We start from the raw sequence: 25559 nt of genomic DNA, 5'->3' as shown, positions 1-25559 counted from the left end.
ATTGCACTCATTGTCCTGGTACGAATTTGGAACTCGATGGAAGAGTATATGGGACATTCCATTCGTTTGCATAATGTAAGTCAAATGGAATTTGTCAATGGGTATTTTATAGTCGTTTTCGTTTTTCCTCTTTTGCACTTTTGCCGCAAAATAATTTCAATTCAAATGCCGGTTGCTTGTAATTCGATTTAAGTAAATTGCGCGCATAAAAGTATGCAGCAGTCGTTGAAAGTTGAGGACGAGAACGGAAAAGGAAATGAGAACGAGGACTACATCGAGGACGATGCCCAGTCATTTAATTAAAATTGAAAATACACACACACACACACATACAGAGAGAAACCACACAGACACAGGTCGGCTTGTTTACTTTTAATTGTATTAATTATTTTCATGTTGATTGCATTACGGGGGCAACAAAAAAAGGGCAATTGGGTAGAAGATCATTTCGCTGGACAACGCATACCGCCAGCTATACGGTAGGAAATAAATATTTGCCACCGACGAGCAACCAATTTGGGGCGCGACTCTTCGTCTGACCGCGCCCTTAACTATGCTATGAAATGAAACTAAAAAAGGAAAAAAAGGAATTTATAAATGGCGCCGGTGCGCCAACAAATTAGTCGCCTAGCCGAAGGCATCTGAAGTAAATGACGTACTAGTGAACACAGTGAGACAGAGCATTGCACCATTCCGTTTCCCATTGCGAATTTGCGAATTTGCCTTGGGCCACTGTTGCCACTTGGCAAACAAAAAAGAGAAAAGCCAGCGAAAATGGAGCAGATAAGGCCGTGGAATAGGTGTTTAATTGATTTCATTTAATAGCGAATGAAGCTACAGGAACGATAAAGTTCGATTAACTAGGAATAGAGAACTTTTTCATAGCCTTTTATGTTTTCTAATCCCAATCATTTAAATTCATTGTTACTCTAACCTGAGTACTGTTCCATTTTAGAGCTACATGTGTATTTTGGGTGTGTCTCAAACAGCTGACACAACTTCCTCATCCCCACAACTCCAAAAAGAAGTCTCCACTCATCTCATTTGGCTTATGCCTGAGCGTCGTTTCAGAAAAAAAAAATTAATTAACTTAAAAAGAAATCAATAGCAAGAGCAAGAGCAATATTCAAGGTCAGTTAAATGAAGAAAAAGACGGAGGTGGTGGTGGGATGCAAGGGTAGACAGAGAGTCGCATAACATTATTATGACACCTGCAATGGGCGTGGCCATTGGGCCATAAGAAGCATACAAAAAGAAAATGTGTAAAAATGACAAAGCACAACAAAAACTAAAAGATAAAGTAAAGTCGTTGTGCCGACTTTGATATACCATGTATCAAACATTTTAAATTCATCAACTGTCAACTAAACTCTCGATGTCTTCGTCCTTTTCAAAAGGACACTGACAAAATTGGGGGACCCAACGACCAACTAGATCCTTCTGGACTAGTTAAACTTATTTTAATTGCTTAATTTTATTTGAATTGCAAGGGAGAAAGAGGGGCGTGGCTCTGGCTTTCATAGTGTTCAATATCTAGGTATTATCGGACATGCTAATCAAGAATATATATACCCATTATAATGTGCTTACTGGGTGCACGGTATAAAAATCGATCAAATAACTAAACGAAAGAAAAAAATAAAACAAAAACAAAAAAGGCCTAGCTAGCAAAGAAGGAAGGGTAAGAGAAGCAGAGGAACAAAATGCGTGACGTGCTTCGATTTTCTGTTTATTTTTAGCCAGACAGCTACCAGGGATATACGAGATGCAGGTGGGTGGGTGGAGGTTTGGGGGAGAAAGCTGAAATGCTGATTGCGTGATAATGTTAAACAGATATGACAGCTGAACGCTAACTGACCACACAACAGGATACAGACCAGGACATCTGTCCCTCAAACTGGCAACTGGGACGACACTGCAGCGTGCCACGTCAATGGCACTGACTACGTGACTGCTTCCAAAAAAAAAAAAAAGGGGGAAGCACAACACAAAAAGCAGACAAGCACACAAACACCAGAAAATCCTTACTCCTACATCCTCAGCCACCTCAAATTCTAAAAAAGCCAACCCCATTTCTATGTCCCAAAGTCGGTTCGAGGAACCGGCACGTTTCTTGCCTAGTAGCAAAATCTTTTGACAATGCTCTGACATGATTGCAAGTTGCAGTTTCGTGGCATAGCCATCATCAGCATTACCACAAGCACCACTATCACCACCAGAACCACCTCGAAAACATGACACTGTTCGCTACTGATGACAGGGCAGAAAACTTACTGATTTTGCAAACAACACGATGTCAGGTAGGCAGGGACATGGACATCACCTGAACAGAGAGCAGCCACCGACCACCACCGGCTGACCGACCATCTATGTAAATTTAATGTATAGTAAAACTATTTTTGGTACTTGGCCAAATTGAATGCAATCCACTCTAACCACATGCCGAGCCTATTCAGACCCACTTAGTTGAATGTAAAACCAAGAACAAAAAACAACAAATTGTTTTACAAACTTTCAATATTTGTTTTAGAAAGATGCGAGTATGAGATAGACACAGAGAAAAAGATTTAGCACAAGAGAGATAGAGAGAGAGAGAGAGCTATCCGAGTTCCCTTTAAACTCTCTTTTGAAAGGGTATCACAACTGTTGGGATTAGGAAGATTTTTGAAATTTATGTCAAACTCTTGAGAGTTTCTCCCAAAATCAATCTTCAAATTAAAAAGTTATGAAAATAGTAAAAACAATGCAAATTCACCATCGTTAATTTAAAGTTTTTTCAACATTTTGGATTAATAAAAAAATAAACCACACCAAATGATCGATTTCTCCGCAAAGCAAAATGATGATGGGAAGCCCATCAAAAGTATCGATTGGAGTTCCATTCAAATTGTGGTTTTGTGGCCAACAGGCAATGTTCACATTGCGTCATCAATCAACGCGACAGATGAACAGACACACACACACACACACACACACCTGAATGTCACACACCTGGATGTCAACACACCGCCGACACACACGCATACTGACTAAGAAAAAACATTAAAAATGGTTTTATTGCAAATTAATTGCTGTAAAGTGCATAAATGTTTTAGGCCAAACAAACACACACACACACACACACACGCACCCACAACGCACGCACACGAAAAAAAAAAAAGGAAACCCTACCTATGCCAGAAAATATGTACATACAGATCATGTGACACAGATGTCCTTTCCCACCTCATCCCCAATCCTGTTCAGCCTGACCAGTTCTCAGGTTTCGTGGTAAGGACTTTTTAATTTTAGCATTTGGCGTGTCATTAGGCTATTGCAATTATTTTAATTATGTCATTCCCCAAACAGAGAGAGAGAGAGAGAAAAAGAGAGAACAGAGAAATCCATCCTAAAACTAGAATGAAAAAAAAAAGAAAATAGACAAAATGCCAAACAAAAAATAAAAGCACAAAATTCAATTTCGAAATCCAAGTTTCCAAGTTGAATGCGTGAATGAATTTCTAAAGGATTTGTGCACACAAACATTCATCTAATTGATTGTTTAGCTGATGAACTCAATTGGGTGTAGAACGAAAAGTTAATCCGCTTAAATAAATTCAAGTGCTCACGTATTCATCAGCACTTCAAAGTTTTTGCCCCCCAGGTCCTGGCAGATTGTTGGGATTACATGTGAGCGAAAAGTTTCCAAAACACAAATATCATACTTACATACATACATATATAATCAGGCAGTACTATATCTCTGATTAATTCTAAAACGTCATTCTCCAAAGATTACAAATCATTGTTCAATAGTATTCGACATGCTAAAGCAAAGATTCTGCTCCCGATTACTTGTCAACTGTCATCAACTTTTTTGAAGAGCCATCACAAATGTGAATTTACTTTGACCAAACAGAGCTCTTCACTTTAAGTCCAGCCAAATGAATTTCTCTTGCATTTCTCAAAGTTTTTCAGTCAGCCATGAGAACTGTTGAAGTTTATGTGAACATTTGTAAAGATAAAGTTTATTAGCCACTCAACATATGTATCTTACCTCTGGCCTACAACAGATAAGCAAATTGAATAAACTCAACCCAAGAGAAAGGAGAAAAGTTGCAGCCAACCAGGAAAAACCTCACTATATCCTATATATCCATAGCTATGGATTGGCGCTCCCAAACAAATTTAGTATCCATAAAAAATTGTTTAACTCGTTACATTTAAACTGAAATACAATTCGGCTAATGCAATTGGCAATACTTATGTATGAGTGTGTGTGTAGATATTTGCTTTTCCTGTCGAATTCTCCTGCACGTGCTCGTATCCTGCCAGAGTTCTGTCTGCATGGGTAAATCGATAACCTTTTCCTTTTGATTAATATTGTAAACTGGGTTTTTATTGGTCTTGGCCGTCAAGATAGAAATATTGGGAGAGAGAGAGAGAGTAAGAGAAGCCAAAAAATAAATGAAGAAAAACTGCTAGCTGATGCATATTTGTAAATGGCGGTTGCTGCCCCTCATAAAAGCCATGGAAAAAATTAATTGCCAATCTCAGCTCACTGAGACTTCTTCTACGTAGGGATTTTTGCTGAGCTCTGCAGGAATTAATATGCCGCCATTTTGTATTTATTTTGCCCCCCCCACTCCTTTGGCGTTTACTTAAAGTTTACTTGCATAATTATTTGCGCCTGTCTTGGCCAAATATGCAAATATTAAGAACGGTTTTTGGTTGGACTTGGTGGGCATGTCAGGAAAATCGGTCAAACGGAAGTTTGATATGAATTTTCCCTATTTCCTATTTGAAAAGTTTCTGATTGATTCGCTCATTGGGTTCAAATGGAAGAAAAAACTTTGTTGCTTCACTTTTTCTTGCATGAACAGAATATTTAAAGGTATTAGCTTTTACATATATGTAAGACTAAATCAGCTCGAAACCTTAGCTTTAACTTAAAGCCTGTTATATATATAATTTGGAGCATTATTTCACTCTCTTTTACACAAATGGAAAAAGGGCTTTAGTTTAAAGTTCACTCAAGTAAATGGTTTGCGATATTGAAACATCTTTATTAGATAATAATTTTATAAGCCATACTTACTGGAATCCACCAAATGTTAGCCACATAGTACAAGCTCTTAAGTTATAAAACAAACTAAACGAAAGTCAATATTACACATTTCTGATTTATTTTCCAAAAGTGAAACTAAATGGTAATTGACAGACAATTAGGACATACACAATGAATCTTTAACTAAGGGGAAATTTCGTTTTTATGGGGCACGGAGGCGTGTGGGGTCCACAACATTGCTTGATTGGTTTTCCGTGTTTCGTTGTTTTGTATATTTTCACTTGGCAACGTAATTAATTGCCAGCTGACGTGAATCTCATAAATTCTCTTGATTCCCACCATCCGCCGTCAGTGCACGTTTTGCTATTGAGTTGCCTTTTTGAGTTGCCATGTTGAGTTGAGAGTTTGTTGTCAATAAGAATTGAGGGAACGACAAACAAACAAACTATAGCATACATTTGTGGGCTGCGCCAGCTGCAGCAACCACAAAATTGAGGTACATACATTTGCCGATATGCTGTATGTATGTGTATTTTGTACATTGTTCATGCTTTATGCCTAACCTTGCCTAACCAAATCAATTGAAATTCAATCAGTGGCCATAAATTCGTTTTTCTGTTCAGTTCCTTTGCATAACATTCATAAGATACATTTTTTGCCATTCGCTGCGCATAAAATTGCAATTTTTATGATGTTTTGTAATTTTTATGGCAGCTGCTGCCGCTTGCTGGCAGAAAGAACTTGGTAATATGGTGAAATCGGATGGGATGGGATGGGTTGTGTGCGCCCAGCAAAAATGCCAAAAGCAGAATATGAAAAAAAGGAGAATAAAAATGAACGAAAATAGGAAAAGAAGTCGGTGGAAAAAAAAGAATAAAGAATATTCAATTCCAGTCAAGGTAGGCGCCACCGTTGCCGCTGCCGCATTGCAAAATTTGTTGGCCATTCATAAAAGAGCTGATAATTGAGTCTGATGACAAAGTCGACGTCGCTGTTGACGTTGACCGCAAAGCACCATTGATACCCTGCTAAAATTTCAAATAATTATATTTTTTGTAGTTGAGAATTCCTAGCATCAATAAACTTTGTCAAACATGTCAGTCACAAAATACCAATAGCATTTACAACTAGTTTAGGACTACTTCATATATTGAAAAACAGAAAAGAAAAAAAAAATAAATAATTATACAAAATGAAGAAAGTAAATGTTTTTAAGATTTTGAGAAATCGTACTGTATTTGAATCAGAGACAATGCAGAACGAATCCCCTATCAAGAACGAGGCTTCTAGCGAAACTGCCTTTAGGATGAGCACTGCCAAGAAAGTCGATCTGAAAGCAATAAAGAAGAATGACACAAAGCAGATAGATACCAAGAAGAAGAAAAACGACTTGGAGAACGATATGACCAAAGAGAAACATAATACTGCGAAAAACGGCTCTATAGAGAATGTCCTTATAAGCAATTCAAAGAAAAAGGAACCCAAGAAAATCGTCCACAAAAAAATCGATGCTAAGAAAAACGATCTCAAAGAGAAAGATGCTGATAAGCAAAGTGTCTGCAACATTGCAAAGAAAACACCCAAGAAAAACGATTCTAAGATCGACTCTAAGATGAACAACAAAGAGAAAGATGCTGATAAGCAATGTGTCTGCAACATTGCAAAGAAAACACCCAAGAAAAACGATTCTAAGAAGATCGACTCTAAGATGAACAACTCTAAGATGAACGATGCTAAATCTATGAAAAATATGCGCAAGGAATCCGATTCAAAGGAGAACGAACCCAAAAAGTTGAAATCTAAGCAAAATGATCCCAAGAAAGATCTAAACAAGCTGGAAACCAAGATGAAGGAAACCAAGCAAAACACTCTCAAAGAGACTACGAACATTCCCAACAAGAAAACTACCAAAAAGATGGATCTCAAAATGAAGGCAACAAAGAAGAACGAACCCAAAGCGGAAGCTGAAAACGACGATCAAAAAGAAAATGATCCAAAGCAAATTAATGTCAAGAAAAACTATTCAACGAGAAAAACCATAAAATCTTCTAAATAAATGATGAATCAAGAAATGAAATCGAACAACGATTCTGGTTCTCACTCAGTGATAGTGAACAATGATAGCTTAGGTAATCCACACCCTTTGGGATATGCGTTAACAAATTCTTTAATTACTTTCTTTTCAATATCTTCCACAGAGTAACTTATACCCTTAAATATTATTTGTGTTGTGTTTCGTAAGGTTCATGTTGTATTTTGAACCCTTTCAAATGTTTGTTTTATTAATTAAATTTATTGCAAAATGTTACATGTATAATTTGAAATATTTAAAAAGGGGTCGTGGGGTCGTGGAAGATCATGCTTAAATCTTTATGGTTAAGGCTTTTTCCAGGATATGCCAATTGTCTTCTCTGAACACTGAATAGCTGACTTATTGGCTTGGACAAAGCCTTTTCGATTCGTAGTCCCAGAGTTCTCAGTGCCCAGTGCCAATTCCGATTCCCCAATCCGGATGATAACTTCAGCAGCAAGTTGAACTAATTTAATTAATTGAATTCATTTGGCGCCAAAACTCGCCAACGACAACGCAACTCGTGGAAGAGGTCCTGGGTACCAAAGGCAACAGCGGCTAAGCCCGTGTCAAGTGTGGCCCAAGTTTTAATTTGCACGACACATCGTGCCAGGCCCTCGTCATGCTCTCTCCTCGCCAGAGCGGTCGTCGAAGCGAGTGGCATCAGGAGGAGCAACAGGATCTAGAGCCCAGAAGCTTTGGCTGACGCTGAGTAACTGTCAGGCTTTGGTTGGTAAGGAAGCTGGCCCTTCCGACTGGCAATGTTGAGGGTGTTAGACAGGCATTTTTATGCTGGGCGCATTTGCAAAATTAAAATTCTGCTTTGCATAATCATCAACATCAAATGATTTTTCCGAGTTTTTTCCTAATTTTTTTTATTTTTCTTCTTTTTTTTTTGGTGTTCTGCCAAATGCGAACTACTTACCAAGTGAAGGGCGAACAAGATACGCCTGCATGTGTGTGTGTGTGTCTGTGTCTGTGTCTGTATACAGTTGCCATTGACCAGTCCTGACTTTCAGATGGCTAACGAAGGCTAATTTGAAAATTGTTTGCAGGACTAAGCCATGTAATATGGCTCATTATTATTTTTTTGATCATACATATCTTATATATGTGAAATACTCATAAATTTTGTGAATTTAGATTAAAAATTCCCATTTGTTTTTAATCTTTAATATTTGATTGAAGAGAAGAACAACTTTGAATTTCATTGTTTAATATCAAAAATTCTGCGAAAATGTTCTACAGTAGGTTCAATTGGGAAATCAGCAGAATTCTGCTATATGTACCTATACACTTATATACATACATTTATATAGATATATTATAAATATATATTTTAGTTACTTGGCAAAAGCAATGCTAAGTAAAATTTATGGCAAGAATCCTTTGCAACGAACAATCTTAGGGAAAGGCCACAGCATTGCTTTTGCCCCAGAGAGAAAGGAAGAGAGAGACAGAGAGAGAGAGAGAGTGTGTAACTCAGTATGCCATAACCACACCCATAAAACATTTTCTTCGCCTAACCTTTTCACCGCCCTCATCTGCCATCTCTTACCATTGTTAGATGCAGTTTTTCCATTCCGAAGAATAAGTTTTTGGCCAGCAATTCCCTTTGAACTGAAGCAAAAAGGTTTATAGAAATTTTATATATTTTTATTTGTGTTGATGATGATGGTGATACTGATGCTGATGCCTTTGTCGGCTTCCGTTGGTCTGTAGATTTTTAAGTCTTCTGGGAGTAAGACCATTATATATTTTTGATGGAATTGATTGAGTTTATTTATTAGCTTTGGCCAGAGCACCAAAATTGCCTATTAATTTTGCAATTAAAAGCCTATTTTTTTTTTGTTTGCTCAATTTCCCATCTGTGGAGAAAGGAGAGGAGAGATGGAGAGGAGAGAGGAAAGAGCACAAAAGGTAAAATGTAAATATGCAGGTCATGTTCGTGTGAATTCAATTTTGTCGCCTGCCAGGAAAAATTGCGCAAAATCGTTGACAAATTGCATTGGAGACGCCTGCCTGACTTTGCCTTCTGACTATATGCCTTCTTAGTCTCGCTTTCGTCCTATATCTCTCTTTCTCTCTGCTTTCCTTTCTTTCTCTTTGGTGTTGACTATCTACATACATAGCTTCTCAATCAGTTGCCAAGCAATCAATACAAATTCATTTCAATTCAATCTTAAATCACCTGAAAGCTGGCGAAAAAAGACATTTGAAAAGCACTTTTATTACCTTCATTGCTAACGCTCTGGCGCATTGCATTCTGTCTCTGTCGCTCTCTTTATGTTCCTTGCTCTCCCATTTTGTATGTATGCATGCATATATGTATGTGAGCTCGTCTCGTAGATAAGACCGCAAAAGCTAACCACAGAAACGCCTTATTGTTGTGTCCTTACACTTGCTCCTTTTGCTCTGTCGTTGCATAACCCTTGACATTTCTCGTTTAACCGCTAGTCAGGCATGAAATTGAAATTTATAAGGCCAGAGCGTGAACACGTCTCCACCTCTTGATGGGCATAGACATAGGAAATTGAATATAAGAGCTGCCTAATAAAAATAAATTATGATCATGCCCCACATGTGTTAGAACTGCGATCGATAAACCCCTACTCAAACACTAATTGTAAGATTTGCTTGAATTTATTATTACATTCGTTGAAGTAAGTGAGTCGATGTAACGACTTTGGTATACCCAGTATGAAAGAAAAACCGACCAACTAAGATGCAGCAAGACGATATGCAATACCAGAAACTGCTGAATGAGTTCCGGGTAGTATACCCGTTCTCATTAAAAGTCCCATTGACAACACACACATCCCATAACCCTAGGAGATACATTGTGACCCAAAATAATCCACACTATCCACTTGTTCCATTAATGACTATCTATACCTAGAGTTAGCACTTTAACAATATAAACTTCCTATCACATAGCATAAGCACTTTTCTATTCACCTTTCCATCAATTTCTGCTGACTTTCCCGGAAGAGTGACCTACTCTCAACATCGGCCACAGTACGATCAATAGACGTTGATCAGCCCTCTTGAGTTATATTTAAGGCCCCGATATCTGGAGTAGTTTTAGTCTTAGTCTGTCCTCGGAACCAGAAGTACATTCAAGTGATCAATAAACAAATTATAACTTTAAATCGAACCTTCTGTGTAATTAGTTTCATGGTAAACTAGTGGCTAAAGAAAGAGACTTGTGTGTCATTTCCCATGTGTATACGAAGGATAATGGTAATGCCACACCCCGACATAAAGACAGACTCGTATCCATGGACCAGACTCGTACTTAACGCTCGTAACTTATAATCTATACAGATTGAAAAGCGCCACCTTTTACCTTTTTTCATTTTTGGAGACAGTAAACACTTCTTACGACAAGACTTAAGAGTGCTTTGAGTCATATGGGAATTTAATTTTGGTTTAGAAGCTTCATTTGTTTATTCCAAGCTCAAATAATAGCTTTCACTTTCTGTTAAACTATATCATAATCGAATACTAAATTCACCAGAATTAGAGAACGTTTTAAAGGGGTTGTTTTCTTTTAAGTTTTTATAGAGTATTAAACTAAAGTACACACATGTAGATTTCAATATTCAATGCGGCCAAAGAGATATAAAATGGAACGGTAATTATGCAATTAGTGGAAATTGCACTTGCCGTCTGTGTATGTATGTATATGTAAATGTACGTGTATGGGTGACTGTGTGTGTGAGGGCAGAAGGCGTTGTGCTTAATTAGTAGTTACAATTTCAAATTGCAATTATAGAAACTTGTAAACTGAATTAAATTGTCCTTCAACAGGTAATATGACTCTCAGAAAGCATAGATAACTGGCCTATAGAAAGGGAGTGGGGAAGGGAGAACAGGTAGAGAAAAAGAGAAGAGAGAGAGAGATAGAGAAATAGTCCATTTACTAATGCAAAATTACACAAATTACTGAGCTTAACATCTGAATTTTTAGAGAATTTATTTAGTTTATATTAAATAAATTAACAAATGATTTCAATTATCCAGTTTATGTGGCTAAAACAAATTCGGAATGAATTCTTGCAGAGTTGTAACTTTGCTGAACTATGCTTATTCGAATTGTTGCCTTGTTGCCGCCCAGATAAAATTCACTTTACCGCCATATGGGACTGAAAAGATATAGATATGTATATGTGTGTGTGTGTTGGTATATTTTTAAAATGTATCTGGAGATTTGCGGCTCCCTCTTGTCATACACAAAAAGTTCCATTGCGTTCGTACAAACACAAGAAAAGAGACAAAAAACAAAAACAGAAACAAAATGCAAATTTATTTTTAGTAAGTTTTACCACTAACCATAGAATACATAGATGCGTCAAACTCAAGTTTTTTTGATTACAAATGCTAGCCTGAGCGTGGAACCACTAACCATAGAATACATAGATGCGTCAAACTCAAGTTTTTTTGATTACAAATGCTAGCCTGAGTCTGGAACCCCAGAGAACTTCGGCAAAAGCCGAACAGCGTAGAACCCCAGAGAGCGGTCGCAGCGAGAGCGAAAAACGTTCGCTCGCAGCACTGTCGCTACGCATCGAAAATAATTCAGTCTGCCACAGATCGCAGAACGATGAACACATGTCTGTGTCGCTGTGCTCTCGTTTTGCATATGTATGCGTACACTCGTCGGTACATGCTCAGGCTTCGTAGTGTGTGTGTGTGACGTGAAGTTGTACAACATCGCATTTCAATAGCTCCCTCAACCAAAATATTTAATTTTCGACAAATAAGCGACAATGCGAATAGGTAATGCCTCTGTGAAAAGAATATCAAGAAGTATTGGCATCAGATTCGTATGTGTCACGGTGGCTGTGCCGATAGAGTGCTCGCTTGGCGTTCGGAATAGCACTGGTTCGAATCCCAACTCCGATTATCGTTAATGAAGGTTTTTTTTGTTTATTTTTATTTTTTTTATTTATTTCTATTTTTTTTTCTCTTTTGTTTATATTTTTTAATTTATTTTTATATGAATAAAAAACGCTAGCCTGTATAATAAAAAGCCTATATAATTAAAAAAAATATATAGAAAAAATCTTCATTAACGATAATCGGAGTTGGGATTCGAACCAGTGCTATTCCGAACGCCAAGCGAGCACTCTATCGGCACAGCCACCGTGACACATACGAATCTGATGCCAATACTTCTTGATATTCTTTTCACAGAGGCATTACCTATTCGCATTGTCGCTTATTTGTCGAAAATTAAATATTTTGGTTGAGGGAGCTATTGAAATGCGATGTTGTACAACTTCACGTCACACACACACACTACGAAGCCTGAGCATGTACCGACGAGTGTACGCATACATATGCAAAACGAGAGCACAGCGACACAGACATGTGTTCATCGTTCTGCGATCTGTGGCAGACTGAATTATTTTCGATGCGTAGCGACAGTGCTGCGAGCGAACGTTTTTCGCTCTCGCTGCGACCGCTCTCTGGGGTTCTACGCTGTTCGGCTTTTGCCGAAGTTCTCTGGGGTTCCAGACTCAGGCTAGCATTTGTAATCAAAAAAACTTGAGTTTGACGCATCTATGTATTCTATGGTTAGTGGTTTTACGCTAGTGCAGTAGCAGGAACAACAAAATACACTACTGCAGCTGGTGGCGATGATGAGACAGACACACACACACACATAAATACATACATACACACACACACAAACGCACAAGCAGGCAGGTCGTTGTGACAGGCGCAAGTCTGTGTGTCAGAAATATCTCAAAAAAAAAAAAAAGACAACAAAAAAAAAAAAAGGACAGTAAAAAGTGTTGTTCCTCTTGACAGCAAAATCGAACGAATATAAACAAAATGTACATAGAGAAGAAGGGTAAAAGGAGCTGTAGTGGGGGGAGTGGAGGCAGTGGGGAGCAGTAAGCGAAGTAAATGCACACCTGACAAGCGGCAGGAGATAGTAAAGGGATTGTATGCCATGCCCGATGCCGGTCTGTCCATGTCCATTTCCATTTCATTTTTCTCCTTCCCTTACCCTTAGTCTCATGTGGTTCTCTCTCTCTCTCTCTCTCTCTTACTCTTACTCTCGTTCCCCCTCTGTCTGTGATTTATGCGCGAAGGCAATCCCCACAATCAAATTGCATGCGGAATGAGGAAGGTGAACTGCTAGGCGAATGCTATGAACTACTTTTAGGCCTGGGCCAGAGTGTCATAGACATGGTAATACTCAGCTCTCCACACATCTACCCCCACACCCCCTGCACACACACACACTCACTCACACAAACTCACATATATGTATGTACACACTCATCATTCCCCCCCTGTCACAAACAGTCGAAATTCTCGACATCATGGTACTATAGCTTTTGATGGGCTGACTGGTTAGAGAAGCTTTCCTATGACCCTGGAGATTTCAAATTCTCAACCATGTTCAAAACGAAATTTGAATACGAATTGCTGAAATTCGGAAACACTATAGAGATATTAGATGTGTACGGACTCAACTAGTTCTCCATTCTTCACATCACTTCATCTCATTTACCAGATTTGTAATTTCATCTTATTTCCATCATAATTAGGAACTTTCAATCTGACTTATTCGCCATAAAATGGAAATAAAAGTCGAGGGTGAATCAATAAAAAAATAAATAGAGGATTTCTATATGTATTATGAAAAACTTTGTCCACACACCTTGCCCCACTCACCCACTCTGCTGCTTCTCTCTCTCTCTCTCTCTTTATATTTACTGGCATTCTTTTAGGTAGGTTTTGTCAGCTACTGAAATATTTACACAAATTTCCACTACCGCAGCCCTTATGTGCAATATTCTTGGTTCATTTCTATTTTACGTTTCTTTAGCTCGGGCAATAACATTTTGCGGTTTACTTGCTTGTCCCTCGCATTTCGTATTCTCATTTTTATGTCATATTTCTAGGTTGGCAGTTGGGTGCTTTTATTGCGGGGATGGCCAGTCGAAAGACCGGGGAAAGCGGCAATTCGAGTTTAAAGCAAAAAAAAAAAAAAAGAAAATAATATAAACATTGATTAGCCATTAGCCAGTTTAGTTGAGGAATTGAACCCAAAAGAGAAGAACACAACAGTTTTTACCAAAATATAACGCATACGTCATGTAGGACAAACAGGCGAATAGGCAAACACAATAAAGCACATCAACCAAATGACTCAACTCAAGCGAAATTGACACCATGACGCATAAAGCTGACGCAATTAACGATTCTCAAGATACTACCTAAGGATAGAAAGTATTTTCATACCCTACAGATGAGATTAATATATAAAATAAGTTGACCAAATCGGTTGCCACTGAGTGGCTATATTTCCAATGTATGCAAGTCACAATTCTGATTTTAGTATTTACATCTTTAATCAGTATCTCAGTGGAGACCTAAGCACACTCTCGTTTCCGATTCGATTTCAAAATGAAAAAATGAAAATGTCAATCGTTTGAAACTTTTTTCGATATAAATTTGATTTAAAGTGCAAAATCAAAATTACTTTCAAAATTACTCAGATTTCATTTGTGAATGGTTTTTAAACAAAATTGATTCTAATCTAATTGATTTAAACACGTGTTTTACCTCAAATTTATTTGTCGTTTATTGGTAAGCATAGTTTCCATTGAAAATGGTCGGAAACAAGGACATCTTAACTTCATTTCGATGGACTTCTTAACTTCATTTTTTATCACTCAGTTTTTTTGGGGTCTTGCTAAGAATTTAAGCTAATCAAGAAGTCGAAATTTTTCACCTGTATCTAATATTGTTTTTACAATATTAAAGACTAATATATTAAAAGGACATATATTTGGCAAATTGGCAATTAGTTTTTATTTTCAAAGGCAAACTTGGCTTTAAATTGGAAAAGGTTCAAAAAACCTAACGGAGTTGAACGATTCTAACTAAGTTCTGTTCACTGAAATTATGGCAACCTCTCAATTTGAGTTCTCCCATTCGAAAATGTCCTTAAATTTAACATTTAAATTATTTTTTACTAAGAAATGTTGATTATTCGATAGTATGAGTTTGGAGTTAAATGTGTTCATAATTCAAATTTGGACCATTTAATTTGATTGAGCTGAGCTGAGCTAAGTTAATGAGATTGCTGTGCGTCATTATTCGAGGCATGTGGAAAATAAATTAAATTTCTTATCAGCGAATTCGTATCGCTGTGCACACAGCGCTCAATCTGTCACTCTCGCACTTTATCTCGCTCTCTGTCTATCTCTGTACAGTTCTCTGTTTGTCTCGTACAACCACTTTTAATTGTGTTTGTCACTCTCCCTATGTCTTTGTTCTTGTATCTAGTTAGCTTATCCTCATCTCAGATGGCTGCTTATCAACAGTGGCCAATCAAGCGCAGCATTGTTTCCGCTTTCGTTTTCATTTTTATATTGCTTCATGTTGCATGGCCTTATCTCGAGTGTCGAGTGTACAAATACGTTGCAACAATAGACTCTGTCATGTCCTTTGGCTTTGAGGCTTGAGGGCGAATTCAAAATCTTAGTTTAAGAATGGCTACAATAACACAATCAAAACAGTAAGTGAAATCCAGTCAAATGAAACGTAAAGAACTGATCCTTAAAGCAGAATGAAATGTTTTGAATCATTCTATTAAAAGTCCTTTTTTTATAAGATTACACTAAGTAGGACATTTAAGATGCAATTTTTTTTTACTGTCAATTGATTGTAATGAAGTTTTAGTTCTTTTCTTGCATATTCTTTCTTTTCTGTCTTTTGTACTTGAATTAACATGCAATTAATGCAACAGCCAAGAGCCAAGAGTGTTTAATTTCTTTTTAATGTGTTTATTTATGCATTGCCAAGCATTTAGCTGAGGAGAGCAGAGTGGATGCGGAACTCAAGAGAAGACCACAGTGGAAAGAGCCACATTCATTTGCCTGTGCAAACTTTTTCAACGCGCACAGAGTTGCTTTCGAGAGTTGCCAAACGACAAGTGCCATTTTAGCTACATCAAAATCAACACAGCTACCACGCCCCCATGCCTCATGCCTGCCCCGCACTGCCATGCCCTGTCCTATCCCATGGCATCCGCTCTTTGCATCCGCTTTCATTCGAGTAGCTTTTAGCAAAAGGGTTGAGTGAAAATTATGCAACTATTTTCGTACAAACAAGTGCAACTCAATCAGTACAGAGATGCCTTCACTTGCATCCATTTGTTTGGTTAAGGATTGAGAGGAGAGAGGTTAGCAAGCCTATGGAACAGAGCAGAGAAAGGCAGGAAAAGATAATTGCGATGAATACGAGGCGTATGGCCATGGGGCGTCACTCATATCAGTAACTGACATTGCTTGATGCGATGCATGCTTGATATCTGATGGCAGCAGCATGCTGCAATGACAATAGATACAGGAATAGAATCAGGGCACTATTTCCAATTTCCTTCTTCCAATTACCGACACTGATAGTGTGTGCCTTTGGGGCTACACATTCATGGCGCAATAATTGAACAATCCGACTTTACAACACCCAATTCGACTTGAACACACCCAATAATTAATTGCTTTGCATTCAACACTACTCAAATTGGATTTGCCAACACTGAAAACTCAATACGCATTTCTCAGCTCAGACATGTGATTCATTTGCCTAATGCCGCAAAATTCGTGACCAAAATTGAATCTCAGGATAATTATTTTAGATACACTCAGATGAAAACCAAATCAAAAGAAAATTTAGGTTTATTTATGTTACAAAACTTAACCAGATTATCAGATTCTTCTTTTGATACAGAGTTTTAGTACACAATTTCATGTGCTTTGTTGCTTTATCGTAATTTATTTACACTCACTTGTTTGGTAGATTAAAAAGACGTTTTTTCTCAAAGTGTATGATTTTATACACATACATATTTATGTAAGTGTACGTGTGTGGCTGGCAAATTGAAGTCTCACTTGCAGATATCAACGCATAAATAATATATGAACATAAAACATACAGACACACACACACAAACACACCCACACATCTACACAGTGACGCCTTCTGACTGGCCTGAGGACTTAGAGGCGAAAAATTTCGACGGCGACATGGCCTCGACCAGGACCAAGCCCAAACAGAGGCCCAGGACCAGGCCATGTCTGAGTGGCTTCATTCGCCCAATGATTGCTCAAGAGAGCGCGTCCTATACATACACACACACACACACACACATTCACTCACACACACATACACAGATTTCCTGCGCGTTTCCTCATTATTTTTGTGCAATCGCTAAAGGCAGGACCTTTTCCATCTTAACGTTGCTTTTTTTTCGCTTCCTTTTTGTTGGTATATATATTTGTTTTTTTTTTTTTCGCCCACACAATCCCTTCCCGAAAAGTGTTAAGATTTTACATTTTTATGCCGGTTTTTCATTTTTTCTTTTTTTTTTTACTTTCCCTCTCATTTTTTTTGTTGGTTTTTGTTTTGTTTCGTTGAGCTGGCAGCCATTTGTGCAAATTGTTCAACAGAACCGAAAGTAGGTGGTAGGTTCCACCAGAAGTCAGCAGAAAAGAAAGCGAAAATTAAATGTATGTAAAAAAATTGTGAAAACTCAATTAGGCATGTCGACTCGTCAATACCCTATACGAGTTGTGTATCATTTTGAAACCTTCTTTTCAACAGATTTTCTACTCAACTTAATCACAAAGACAAATTAAGCGAGATAAATACATGTATTGTGATTTGTTTAAAATTTTTATCTAAAATTTTTAAATGTTGGAGCTTTCAATATGCTCGCTGCCCTACTGAATGAAGGGTATAAGAAAAGAGGAATCCTTGAGACGCCGAGTCAGTGCCTAAACCGACAGTTTTCCTTCTTGGGGGATTTGGCACAAAAAAAAAAAAAAAAATAAATAAATAAATTTTTCAACACAAATGCACTTGAATTAAAATGTCGGTGGAACCTGGAAATCACTTAATTTGTCATTTAGCTTGATCCAATATTTGAGAATCTCACTCTCTATCTCTCTTGCTCTCTCTCTCTCTCTCTCTCTTCTGTCTCGGTGGCTGTCATTGTATCCGTTTTCCTTTAGACTGTCAAGTTGACAGTCTCATTTTCATGAAAATCTTATGTACCAACATTAATGTGAGAACCGCATAAAAATGAAATTGAAGCACTCATTAAGGACATCATTATAATAAGTTATTCATGCCACAAGGAGTCCATGAGACGCCCTACATACAATGCAAAGGAAATGGCGAAAGAGAAGAAACACCCAAAAAGTTATGCAGATAAATACAAAGATATTTCCAAGTTATAAATATTTAATAATTTTTGGTAGAACTTATTCCATGTCGAATTCAAGAATTTATATAATTTAAAAAAACTGAAATGATAATCAAACTCCTTTCTAAGACACCATGGAACAGGATCAAAATATGTATCATACAATTAAACTCTTTTCTTAAGTGAATTGATAGATAAAAGATATGTAAAATAAATATTGAATATTTAGTTTACTAACATAATATATTTACAAACACTTATTTCAATTTGTTGACCCAATGACATAATATTTTATCTTGAGGGTTGGCTATTTATCAAATTACATATACAAATTATTTATATTCTTTTTTGCATTTCATTATAAAAATTAATGAAAATTATGCACAAGCCAAGAGAAAACTATCCGCAACCCACACACATACACCTAGATACATATGTATGTGTGTGTGTGTGTGTGTGTGTATGTAGGTGCATGCATCGTTTAAATGTTTACATAAATTTCGCCACAGAGTTTGATAAATGAGCTAAATGTAAAAACATGTCACAGTATTTACCGCAAACTAGAGAAATTACATATTATATGTAGGTATATGGCAACCTTTTTATACCTCTACTCAAATGCATAAAAAAATATACATAAATATTTCAACTTTAAATTCTTTTACTTTACTTAACAATGTTAGTTAAATAGTTAGACGATCAAAAGTAAATTTTATACTTGAACTATATAAAGTCATCTTGATTATATCATTTTATATTTTCTTTGTCTTTAATAGGTTTTCTATCCTGGGATGTATCCGATTGTCATGTCGACTTGGAAGAGGAGCTTAATACAATTACACAACATGCACCAGAGGGCGAGGAGGCACGTCATGGTAAGTCATTAAAGAAGATCAAACAAATGGCCCAACTTTGTGAAAATTGCAAAAACGTACGAAATTGAAACAGAGCAAAAGTTGGCAAATGAAGAAAATTGATTTCAGTTTGCTTCATAGCTCGAGTTCATCAAAAAGTCAAACAACCAAAACAAGCAAAAAGAAAAAGTTCCAACTATACATACATACATATATAGTAAGGCGAAACGAACATAAAACACAAACAAGAAGAGCGGCCATGCAAATTACCAAGTTAGACTAACAAATTATGACAATTGTCTTTTCAGATGATACAAAGCTGTAAATCTGAAAAGCTAAAATGCTTTTGTTCTGTTAGTTCCACTATGCGTATAGTTGGCATTAATACCCTGCTATGCTGTCATAGGCTTAAAGGCCTGATCGAAAAGGCGCTCTAAATAATTTCCAAATCCTTTTAGCCTCGAAAATCCTTTATACTTTACAAATTCCCCATACGAATGGATTATAATTCTATATAAGCTAGGATTCGGTTTGTAATGTCTTATAATTTCAGTTACTCTCAAGTCACTTTTAAGAATTTCAAAAGTTTTTTTCATATTCAAGTAAATTTGAAAGAATGGTATTTAAAGTTTCTAAACAATAAATTAGTTAGTAGAAGAAACTAATTAAAGTCCTAAACATCCTGAAAGAACAAATTGACTATAACAGCTTTTGGCTAAAAGTTCTCTCTGTTAAGGGAGTTTCCACTGTATTTGTACATACAAGGGATTAATCCATTTCTCTTTAAAACTAGTTATACCAAGGATTATTTGAAATTTTGTTAGTATAAATAAGTGTTGGGAAATCTCAACTTAAGAGGGTATATACAGCATCGATGCTTTTAAGTTTTGCAACAACTTTTTTTTAACAGTAATAAGTCAGGGAACGAAAGCGAGCAATGTACTATAAAGGCGGAATTTTCATTTGGCCAACAAAAGCAGCGAGCGAACAGCGAGCAGCCAACTGCATTGGCAGGCAAAAAACAATAAGCCAACCAAGTGTCGACTCCTGTTCCCCCGCTGTTTTTTTGTGTTATCACGCCACCTTTACCCGTATTCACGTGCCCATTTCTCTCTCTCTCTCTCTCTCTGTTGCCGGTCTGTTGTGTTGTCTTTGCGGATTAGAGACTAAAACGCTGTTGAAATGCATTCAAGTGGCTGCCGGCACAGTGCATCGAGCGAACAGATTTCTGTATTGTTGTGTGCGCACTTCGTTGGCTTACTTTTGATTGGTGATTGTTTGTCTGTCTTTGTTTGTGAGTGTGAGTGTATGCTTTCTTCATTTATTGTTGTTTCAAGGCATTACTAAGTTTACATAGAAATTTACTTAATTTCACACTGATTGTGAGATACATTTAGCTACATAAATATATATAATTATGTCTTGACTGTGACAGTCAGAAAAACAATAAAATTTTTAATACTTTTTAATGATTTTCGATTCTTTATAAAGAATAATTAGACACTACATAAAAGAATGTATTTTAAATTGATTTAAATTCCACAGTTTTTGTAATGTAAAAAGAAATAAAGCTAAATGTTAGCTGATAGAAAGGAACGTTTTTGACGAATCAATCCTTTGATATACTTCTCTACCTCTATGTCCTTGCTTTTTCAAATCTATCACCTAGGCTATAACCGTCTTTAGCTATTGGCCGATTTCTGTAGCTCGAACTGGAACAGCTAGCAAAAGTACGTAATAAGCAGTCCAGGAAAACGCTTTTCACATATGTAAAAAAGTTTTGAAACATTCTGTGGATAAAAAAATCCTTAATTCGTTTTGCTTATACACAATTTTTAACTTAGAAGGCATACGAAAGGCATAACTCAGTTAGAATACTCCATTGACTTCATATAAAATTCAAAATTCTGTTCATTCAAAATTCATTGATATTCTAACTAAATATGATTGTCGAGATTCAATCATTTAACTAAAAAGTTTCTCTCGCTTAAGTATTTATTGAAACTGAACAATAAAGCCTAAAAGTATCTGAATGATGCTTGAAAATCTGTTCACATGGCAGCATTTCTAAAACTTTTGTGAGCTTTTTCTGCAAAAACCGTAAAAACAAAAAAAAAAATGTTAATTGCACGTTGCATTCACAGCAGTGAGAAATACAAAAAAAAAATATATATAGAACACTTTAGCAATGCGTTTCAATGATATTATAGTATGCTGCCCTTGGAGAACCTGGTAAGTGCAACACCTGCGCTCAATGCCTTTTCTGTTTATTCTCTCGGCTTTGTTCTTTTGTACTTACCATTGTCCAGTCCAGGCAAGAAAGTTGGCATCAATAATGGCTTTCTCTTTTTTCGTTTGCATTGGGCACATTTTGTTGATGGTTCACTCTCCAACTGGCGAGGACTTCCCGAACGCAAGTAAATCCCAAACCAAGAAAAGTTTTCAGATAAGGGGAAAAATGAAAAAGAATAAAACACACCCAACAGGCAGGTACAGAAAAACCATACATCCTTCGCCGCCTCTAGCCTCTAGTTTCCTTCGTTCTTGGTCCCAATGAACGTCGCGAGAAGGCACTTGTAATGCAATTGGAAGTACACAGCACACTTTGTAAATAAAATTCGCCTTGCTGGTTATCCATTGTGCTTGAGTGGTGAATCGTTTGCTTCTCTCTGCGATCCAACCGAATCAACTTACCCACTGGCCAACGACAAAGACATCTTTAAGGTTTTTTAACAGTACTTATCTTTGCTTTATGCTTGTGCCAAATTTCTCAAAATTTACAAGGTTTGTCGTGAACAAGCACATAATTCATATTTTATGGCTTACTTCTCTCTTTTCCTTTTTCTTCTTCTTCTTTTTTGTGTTCATATCCCTCAACTTCTACTCATCTAGCAAGCACAACGGTAAAGTTATGCCTGAATTGGCTTCCCACATTTTGGTTAAAAATTGAATTCAATGCAGTTTACTTAAGTGTTCTTGTGGGACTTCAATAACCAAATTTTAGCCTTAAGAGATGAAAACTTTCCACTAAATGTCTGTCGTGCTCCTTGGTATAGAGAGCATCGAAGCCATAAAGGTAACAAAAGCACTTGTGTGCCATTAAATTTGGCAAACTTGTGGTCTTGTTAAGATCTCGTGTATCCACAACATTCATTGTGTCTTGTACATGTTGAAGTATATTTAAATTTTATCACTAAGTTTGACATCAAAATCAGGGACCGTAAATAATGATTATTTTTTTTTTCTTTAAATGAAAAAATCATTTACTTATAGAGGACTTAGAAAAGAATAGATTACACCAAAATATTTAATTCGATGCCATCTATGCATTTTTGGAAAGATTTTTAAAAATTCAATTTTTTCAATTTTCTTCAAAAAAGATCATTAATTTTGAGTAATTTAATAAGAATTATCCATAAAAATCTTTTTTGATCAAAAAAAAAAAAAATCAAAAATAATGATTAAAAATGATTTTTATTTTTTTCGCTCAAAATAAAACTCACTTTTGAAAAACGGCTTCCATGTTAAATATTTTCAAAATATTTTTGCACATCCTTAAAAAGGAGTTCAAGGACTACCACTCCATAAAATTTTTTTTTTTTTTGCATTAGTATTAATACCAATTTTATCATTGTTTTCATTTTTCATACATTTGTCAAAAGCTAAAGCTGATGATTTTTATTTTTTTCGCTCAAAATAAAACTCAATTTTGAAAAACGGCTTCCATGTTAAATATTTTCAAAATATTTTTGCACATCCTTAAAAAGGAGTTCAAGGACTACCACTCTATAAATTTTTTTTTTTTTCAATAAGGTATTCAGTAACAAAAAATTTTTTTTTATTTGCTGTTTAATTTGACAAAAAGCAATTGTTCCAGTGATTTATCGGACAGGTTACATCGTTGATCCGTCAACAGCATTTTAAGGGCTGAAAACGCTCTTTCGACACTCACTTGTGTTGCGGGAACCGAGTGCACCACTTTGGCCAGCTGATACAGACTTGGGTATACGTAGCGCTTTTCCTCCCAATATTCCATTATATTGAAGGACAAGGAAATTGGCTTCGGGCTATAGGCTTCAATTTCCGCATACCCCTTCTTTAGCAGATCCGATCGCTCACCATCGCAAAATAGAGTTACGCTTGCGACCCATCTCGGAACACGATAAAGAATGATCATAATTAGAAATAACAAAAATATGTTTGATTCAGTAACACTCGCGGCTTAAGACATTTCCAATAAAGTAGTGTCTTCGAATGCGCTAAACCCTGTTATTTTCTGTATGATTTTTATGGAATTCGGTGTAAAGCCGGATCTTTTTTAAATAATATTGTGTTTTTATAAGATTATTAATATCTTTTTGAACACAGAAAGTACAACAGAGCAATACAGATGGACAGATTGAAGATACCCAATTTTATTATACGCTACTAAAGGGTATCGCTGTAAAGCTGGGCAATAAATAGTACAGTTGCTTAGCTTAGCGGCGTAGGCCCAATGCAATCTCGACGCGTGTTAATGCTGTGCTCCGTCGCACAGTGGACGGTTTGCTAAGTTATTGGCAAAAATATGTAAAATTTCAACCAACCAAAATGTAAAAATATTTTGAAAATATTTGACATGGAAGCCGTTTTTAAAAAGTGAGTTTTATTTTGAGCGAAAAAAATAAAAATCATCAGCTTTAGCTTTTGACAAATGTATGAAAAATGAAAACAATGATAAAATTGGTATTAATACTAATGCAAAAAAAAAAAAATTTAATGGAGTGGTAGTCCTTGAACTCCTTTTTAAGGATGTGCAAAAATATTTTGAAAATATTTAACATGGAAGCCGTTTTTCAAAAGTGAGTTTTATTTTGAGCGAAAAAAATAAAAATCATTTTTAATCATTATTTCTGATTTTTATTTTTTTTGATCAAAAAAGATTTTTATGGATAATTCTTATTAAATTACTCAAAATTAATGATCTTTTTTGAAGAAAATTTAAAAAAATCGAAATGTAATGATTATCAAATAAGTTTTTTAATATAACTTATAATGATTACGGTCCCTGATCAAAATTGATGTATCGAAAAACCAACTACTTTCTGTTAACATCTTGTTTTATTGTGGGCTACTAATAACAACTAGTTTCAAGTCTCTCTTAACTTCATGAATGGTTGTACCTGAAAAGTAAAATGTTGACTCCATTTACTAATTTAAAACAACAAATAGTTGTTTAGATTTGTAACGCATTTTAAAGTTTATATTTTTTACTATCGAATAGCAATAAAGTTTTTTGAAATCGTCTAGAATGCAAATGCGTTAGAACCTTAAAAAAATCATATCAATTGCACCCCAGAAGTATGCTACAAAAAGTTGATTTTTTAGTGGCCACAAAAATGCTGAAATATCTGCAGAACGTTTGATATGTACTTTTGTTTAGAGATAGCGTGTTTTGTCAAGAGTGAGAGAACGGAGAAAGTTAGTAGTTCTCGATAATGCGAGATGATTGATCAAACACGTTGCAACCTTAACGTGATTACTTGGGGGCAATCTCGCATTACAAACCTACACACATTATCATACTATTATGGACTTTTCACACATGCACACACACACAAAGACCTCTACTCATCATGAGGCTTAGCCGGAGCCCACATATACACACACTGACTTAGACCAAGTCGTTAGCTAACATAACCTTAAAAGCCATACAAATTCTTGAGATAAAACGTATGCAAAATTGATAGATAGAGTCCGGGCCATATACCCACACACAAGGTCGTATTGACAAAGTCTTTCTCTCTCTTTCACGCACACACACTCTGTCACAGTGCTTGTGTGTGTGTGTGTGTGTATGTAAAGCTCATGCATAATTCAAGCACTGGTGAATGGCAAGAAAGAGAGACAATAAGCTGAAAACGCCTCACGCAGACAAAGAAATAAAATGTATGGAGAAAAAAAAAACATAGGAAAAGAAAAGTTGAGCAAATACCAGATAGACAGCCATGATTTGCATATGTAGTATGTATATGCACTATACATACATATGTATGTATGTGTATATGTATTCGAATGTATGTAGTATGTAGGTGAATGACGCCTGCGACACCCCAGATAAGCAAATAAACTATGAAAGCAACCAAAAGAAGACGACGAGAAACAAGAAGAGCTGTGACACTTTTCAAAAAGATGGAGATGATGGTGGCGGTACAGGTCCTGATGTCGATACCAATGTCGGTGACGATGACGGTGTTGGTTTCAGTGTCCATGTCACTGTCGGTATGTAAAATGCGTGGGCTGTTCGCATCGGCATCAATTAATAAATTTAAGCTGACGTGGGCCATTTACTTGAGATTCCTTGCCATT

General features: G+C 36.3%; 1 protein-coding gene across 6 annotated transcripts in view; it reads left to right on the top strand.

Moving 5' to 3' along the window:
- Positions 1-25559, top strand: part of futsch — a 57955-nt gene that overhangs the window by 9783 nt on the left and 22613 nt on the right. For all 6 annotated transcript variants that reach the window (XM_068285103.1, XM_068285105.1, XM_068285107.1 and 3 more), the window contains exon 3: positions 19134-19232. In XM_068285103.1, the coding sequence (XP_068141204.1) occupies positions 19134-19232 (99 nt within the window). The remainder of the gene's footprint in view (positions 1-19133; positions 19233-25559) is intronic.

The sequence above is a fragment of the Drosophila tropicalis genome, unplaced genomic scaffold, assembly GCF_018151085.1.
Source record: "Drosophila tropicalis isolate 14030-0801.00 unplaced genomic scaffold, ASM1815108v1 contig_4, whole genome shotgun sequence".
NCBI lineage: Eukaryota > Metazoa > Arthropoda > Insecta > Diptera > Drosophilidae > Drosophila > Drosophila tropicalis.
The sequence above is the reverse complement of the archived record's forward strand: the minus strand, read 5'-3'. Positions and strand labels throughout refer to the sequence as shown.